Raw genomic sequence first — 5,994 nt, 5'->3', positions numbered from 1 at the left:
ATAAACCGAACACTTGACTGGAAAATAAAATGCTGCAATTGAAGGACAGGAATACCGAGATGTTTATTCATGTACATTTAAGGAGGTTTAAACAAGTCTAAAAATTGACGGTAACACTTTTTAGACTCCTTGACAGATTCTTGGCCATATATAGATATATATAATATATATATATTACAATTCATTGCCAGACTGGACGGCACTCATGATGTCTGGAGACAAGTTACGGGACAGTGGTCACCCGAGCCAACCAGAAGAAGAAGAAGGAGAAGAAGTGGTCACCCTGACCCTAACCAGAAGAAGTGGTCACCCTGCGCTCATTCTTTCCTCCTGTCCTACTTCCTTTTTAAAGTCCCTGCTACATGGAGATCAATGACCCCATTTAAAGTCCCTGGTACATGGAGATCAATGACCCCATTTAAAGTCCCTGCTACATGGAGATCAATGACCCCATTTAAAGTCCCTGCTACATGGAGATCAATGACCCCATTTAAAGTCCCTGCTACATGGAGATCAATGACCCCATTTAAAGTCCCTGCTACACTGCTGAAGTGCCCCTGTCAGTGTCGCTGTGTGTATTGTTGTCCATTGTACTACATGTATTAGTTGACTTAGCTAAGAAGTAGTATGCTATTTCTACTGAAGAAAATAAAAGAGGAGTGGCTGTTGAACCATAAGCAAATACTGAAACATCTCAATGTATCACATTCACAGCTAACTGCTATCCTGTTTCTGTGGCAAACTTTCTCTCTGTGTTGTCAGTTTTTCATGGTGCGTTCTTCTTCACGCTAAAGACACATCGTCTGCATCCTTCCACATCTACTTTCAAAGCTAACATTTCAATAATTTGTCTAACCAAATGATTGTGCAAGTTCTTGGTTGCAAATTATATTCTTGGCAGATGTGTCTGATCCTTTCTCCACGCTAAATCAAAATCCAACGCTCCATTTCTGGCCCACACTTTGTATTCCCAAAGAAAGGAAACACAGCAAAGAAACAGCAGAAATAGCAGAAACAACTTTTTTTGCAGACTGAGAAAAAGGACTCTGATAAAAAGGCATTAAGATGTTTTCCAGGAAGATAATGTGTGACACTATTTTACTCTTTTTTTTCCACTCGAACTGAAGATGCTTTGCTCAAAAAATGAATGCGCACAATTATTCACCTTCTCTGAACAGCATGTATACCTTAAAAATGTACTATTACTACTAATAAATGCAGATTTACGCTCCAAACACAAAACTGTCACTGAACCTGAAACACTTGTAAATTATATGAACTTGATAAGGTTTCAAGTCTAGAAAATACACCCACACTGGCTTTCGTTGCAAGTAAAACAAGTTTGAAAAAGATGGCTTCAATGATTATCATTCATTGTGATTCAATAGCTGACCAATCTGCCACCAAAATGTTTTCAATTGACACTGAACAAATCCAAAACAGATCTATACACTGCTAACGTTCCCAAACCATGAATACAACACAACAAAAAAGGTCAGTTTCAGGAACGTTTAATAACAGAACACACACACAAAAACCAAATCATTCTGGTCATAATTAAGCGTTCCATAAACTACCTTTTCTTTTTTTTTTGACTTGCACAGAAAATACAAACAAATGTGGTCTTAGAAAACGTGACCCTTTGCTGTTTTGAAAAATATATATATATATAGAGACGACTTGTTCTTCATTTCGTTCTTTCTGTCCACAAACAAGGCCACCTGAATAAAAGTATCCTCTTTTTGAGACACGCAACCTTGAGAAACGTTTCCCAAGTATTCAATCCTCTTGCCTTAGCAACATAACATAACACAGCAAAGGCCTCCTCCTTGTCCTTACAATAAAATACCCAAAGTTGAATCAAAAAGTAGATTCACAATCACAATCCTTCCTATTTTCTTACTCCACAGTCAAAGCAAAACAAAGCAAGCCATGCAAAAAGATGGAACAAAAAACCCTGCATGAAACATCAAGCTTACAACAACAACCAAACAATGATCTGTCACTACCCCGGCCTTTCTCACACTTGTGTGTGAGACTTGTGCAAGGTTAATACAAACTCTTATCAAAACTGTGTCTTGCCTTGTGGAATCATTAGGTATAGTGGGCATGTTGGATGTGAGCACGTGGGCGGACACTTGGCATCCACTCCAGCCAACAAGTGTGGAGGTCAAAAGACAAAACAAACGACAATGAGCTCAATGGTTACTTACGCCTACAGTCACTGAGTCACTGCCCACAAAAAAAGGAGGTGGGGTAGGGGTTTGGGCGCTAAACAGAGGTCATAAAAATAATTTTAAAAACGCTCGTTCATTTTTATCTTCCGTTCAATCCTTGGGTGAGGCAGCATCCCTGAGTAAGCTCCCTTGCAATAAACTCTTCAATCAAGCCCCCGCCTGTTTTAGCAGACAGTGATGATGAAGTCATTATGGAAACTGCGTCATCGTCACCAAAATGAACAGAATATATTCCTGGGATTGACAATGGCAAGGTATTGATCCTGCAGATAGAAAATATCACGTGTGTGGCTTTGTGTGCAGTCCGCTTCCTGGCTGCTGATGTCCTTTGTGCTGAGTGGTTACATCTCCAACCATAGATCACAGTAAGAGAGAGATATATCAGGCTTCTCACAGTAAGAGAGAGAGATATATCAGGCTTCTCACAGTAAGAGAGAGATATATCAAGCTTCTCACAGTAAGAGAGAGATATATATATTAGGTTTCATGCAACAACAGGAATGCACTCCAGCTGTCCTGAAATGTTACAGTTACAATGTGCAGAGCAGTGTAGTCTACAGCTGTAGTCTGTGTTGGTACAACAACTTGACAGACAGGAGTCATGTGCTGTGTGGAGAATACATGTGGTGCAGTCAGCATTGTACAGCGCAATCCTCCGCCCAGACAGTCACACTCTTCAACACAGCCCGGCTGTTCTCACCCCATCCTCTCAGCATGGGGTGTGGTACAATCACTGACAATGATGATGCCCTTGCATGTATTGTTCTGTTTAAACACAACAAATCGTGGCTGGCTTTTGTTGGGCCCTTGTTGACAGCACAGCACACACTGTACACGTGTACACTGACCTGTGGTGTTTGTTGTCACGTCTCTCGTCACTGCCACACACAATCACTCCTTTTTCTTCAACATTTCCTCTTCACAGCATGAACCATAACTTCACTGTCACAGTGCGCGTAATGGATCCTGACCCCTTCACGTGTGGGACAAACTCGTGGTGTGTGCACTCAGTTGTTTCACATTTCCTGACACACTGCACATATATCCCAACTTCACTGCCACAGCGCACGTCATGGATTCCGACCTCATGGAGGGTGGGACAAAACTTGTGGCTCGTGCACTCAGTGGTTCTCAATCTGTTCAAGGTCAAGGTCAGTCAAGGGGAAGAGGCCGGCGCTGTCCTCTCGCCCATCGTTTCTATGGCAACCACAGTTACTGCCTGGCCTCTCCTGATCCTCCAGCTCCTCTTCCTCCTCCTCTTCCTCCTCCTCCCCGATCAGCTTGACGGGTTCGCGGATGTCGATGCCGCTGGAGATGTCGCTGGGGGGCGTGGAGGGGAGGTCGGTGGTGGCGGCCATCTCAAGGTCAGTGACAGTGGTGAACGCGGTGTGGTCCAAGGCACGGGGGGTGGCCGGGAGGTCTGTGTCGCGGGGAGAGCTGGCGATGGGCATCAGGCCGCCCACACACATGTAGTCCTCACCCGACCGCCATCGACCCTTCTGCAACAAGCATCACACGCACTCTCAGATTACCTATGTGGAAGCCCTGGCACTCGAGGGAACAAAAAATATTCAATGAACAAGCCACTGTCATGCTCGTCACACCATTACAGGGCCGGATCAGTTAGTGTGTTAGGGGGGGGTGGCTAAGTAAAGGGAGCAAAGCGACCTAGACAAATGAGCGAAGCGACAGAGATTGGTACCTGGGGTTTCCGGGGGCTCAAATGTTTCGCCTAAAGAAGCCAAACGGGGATCCTTAGAAATTGCTCAATCTGTCTTTTTTTCTCCCCCTTTTTTTTGTGGAAGCAATTGTAATGAAAATGGGTGGGGGTCTTGCCGAAGCATTAATGATTGAACAATAATATGCAACAGCTTTTAAAAAAACAAGTCGCGTAAGGCGAAATAACAACATTAATTTTAGTCAAGCTGTCGAACTCAGAGAATGAAACTGAACGCACTGCTTTTTTCACCAAGACCACATACTCGTAGTTTCGTCAGTCCACCGCTCGTGGCAAAGGCAGTGAAATCGACAAGCCATGCAGAATAGTGCGGTAGTGGTCGCGCTGAGCAGGATAACACGCTTTTCTGTATGTCTATTCTTTTTAGCTTACTGAGTTTGTTTTTAATCCAAACATATCATATCTATATGTTTTTGGAATCAGGGACCAACAAGGAATAAGATGAAATTGTTTTTAAATTGATTTCGGAAAATTTATTTTAATCATATTTTTTATATTTTTAATTTTTAGAGCTTGTTTGTGATTCAAATATAACATATGTATATGTTTTTGGAATCAGAAAATGACGAAGAATAAGATGAAATTGTTTTTGGATCGTTTAATAAAAAAATATTTGTAATTACAAGTTTCCGATTTTTAATGACCAAACTCGTTCATCAGTTTTTAAGCTACCAAGCTGAAATGCAATACCAAAGTCCGGCCTTCGTCGAAGATTGCTTTGCCAAAATTTCAATCAATTTGATTGAAAAATAAGGGTGTGACAGTGCCGCCTCAACTTTTACAAAAAGCCTGATATGACGTCATCAAAGGTATATATTGAAAATATGGAGAGAAAAAATCCGGGGATATCATTCCCAGGAACTCTCATGTCAAATTTCATAAAGATCGGTCCAGTAGTTTAGTCTGAATCGCTCTACACGCACAGTCACACAGACACAGACACACACAGATACCACGACCCTCATCTCGATTCCCCCTCTATGTTAAAACATTTAGTCAAGTTTTGACTAAATGTAAAAAAAAGGCTTTGCCCCCCCCCCCCCCCCCCCCCCCCCCTCGTCTAGCCCTGCATTAGGTGTACTGATTAGTGCCCCGGCCTCATTTGGTTGTGATCCAGTTCATGCTCAGTAGAAGTTAAACTAACGATAAGTACAGTTAGCTTGAGTTGAGGGCTGAGTGTTGTGATCCAGTTCATGCTCAGTAGAAGTGAAACTAACGATAAGTACAGTTAGCTTGAGGGCTGAGTGTTGTGATCCAGTTCATGCTCAGTAGAAGTTAAACTAACGATAAGTACAGTTAGCTTGAGGGCTGAGTGTTGTGATCCAGTTCATGCTCAGTAGAAGTTAAACTAACGATAAGTACAGTTAGCTTGAGGGCTGAGTGTTGTGATCCAGTTCATGCTCAGTAGAAGTTAAACTAACGATAAGTACAGTTAGCTTGAGGGCTGAGTGTTGTGATCCAGTTCATGCTCAGTAGAAGTTAAACTAACGATAAGTACAGTTAGCTTGAGTGCTGAGTGTTGTGATCCAGTTCATGCTCAGTAGAAGTTAAACTAACGATAAGTACAGTTAGCTTGAGGGCTGAGTGTTGTGATCCAGTTCATGCTCAGTAGAACTTAAACTAACGATAAGTACAGTTAGCTTGAGGGCTGAGTGTTGTGATCCAGTTCATGCTCAGTAGAAGTTAAACTAACGATAAGTACAGTTAGCTTGAGGGCTGAGTGTGATCCAGTTCATGCTCAGTAGAAGTTAAACTAACGATAAGTACAGTTAGCTTGAGTGCTGAGTGTTGTGATCCAGTTCATGCTCAGTAGAAGTTAAACTAACGATAAGTACAGTTAGCTTGAGGGCTGAGTGTGATCCAGTTCATGCTCAGTAGAAGTTAAACTAACGATAAGTACAGTTAGCTTGAGGGCTGAGTGTTGTGATCCAGTTCATGCTCAGTAGAAGTTAAACTAACGATAAGTACAGTTAGCTTGAGGGCTGAGTGTTGTGATCCAGTTCATGCTCAGTAGAAGTG

At 42.4% G+C, this 5,994-nt stretch overlaps 1 protein-coding gene across 3 annotated transcripts in view; it reads right to left on the bottom strand.

Moving 5' to 3' along the window:
* Nucleotides 1–1,495: 1,495 nt before the first annotated feature.
* Nucleotides 1,496–5,994, bottom strand: part of LOC138982653 (protein FAM53A-like) — a 145,026-nt gene continuing 140,527 nt past the window's right edge. For all 3 annotated transcript variants that reach the window (XM_070355977.1, XM_070355978.1, XM_070355979.1), the window contains one exon: nucleotides 1,496–3,736. In XM_070355977.1, coding sequence (XP_070212078.1) covers nucleotides 3,359–3,736 — 378 coding nt within the window. In that variant the 3' untranslated portion in view covers nucleotides 1,496–3,358. The remainder of the gene's footprint in view (nucleotides 3,737–5,994) is intronic.

The sequence above is a fragment of the Littorina saxatilis genome, linkage group LG12, assembly GCF_037325665.1.
Source record: "Littorina saxatilis isolate snail1 linkage group LG12, US_GU_Lsax_2.0, whole genome shotgun sequence".
In the NCBI taxonomy this organism is placed as follows: Eukaryota; Metazoa; Mollusca; class Gastropoda; order Littorinimorpha; family Littorinidae; genus Littorina; species Littorina saxatilis.
Note: the sequence above shows the minus strand (reverse complement) of the source record. Positions and strands in the feature narration are given on the sequence as shown.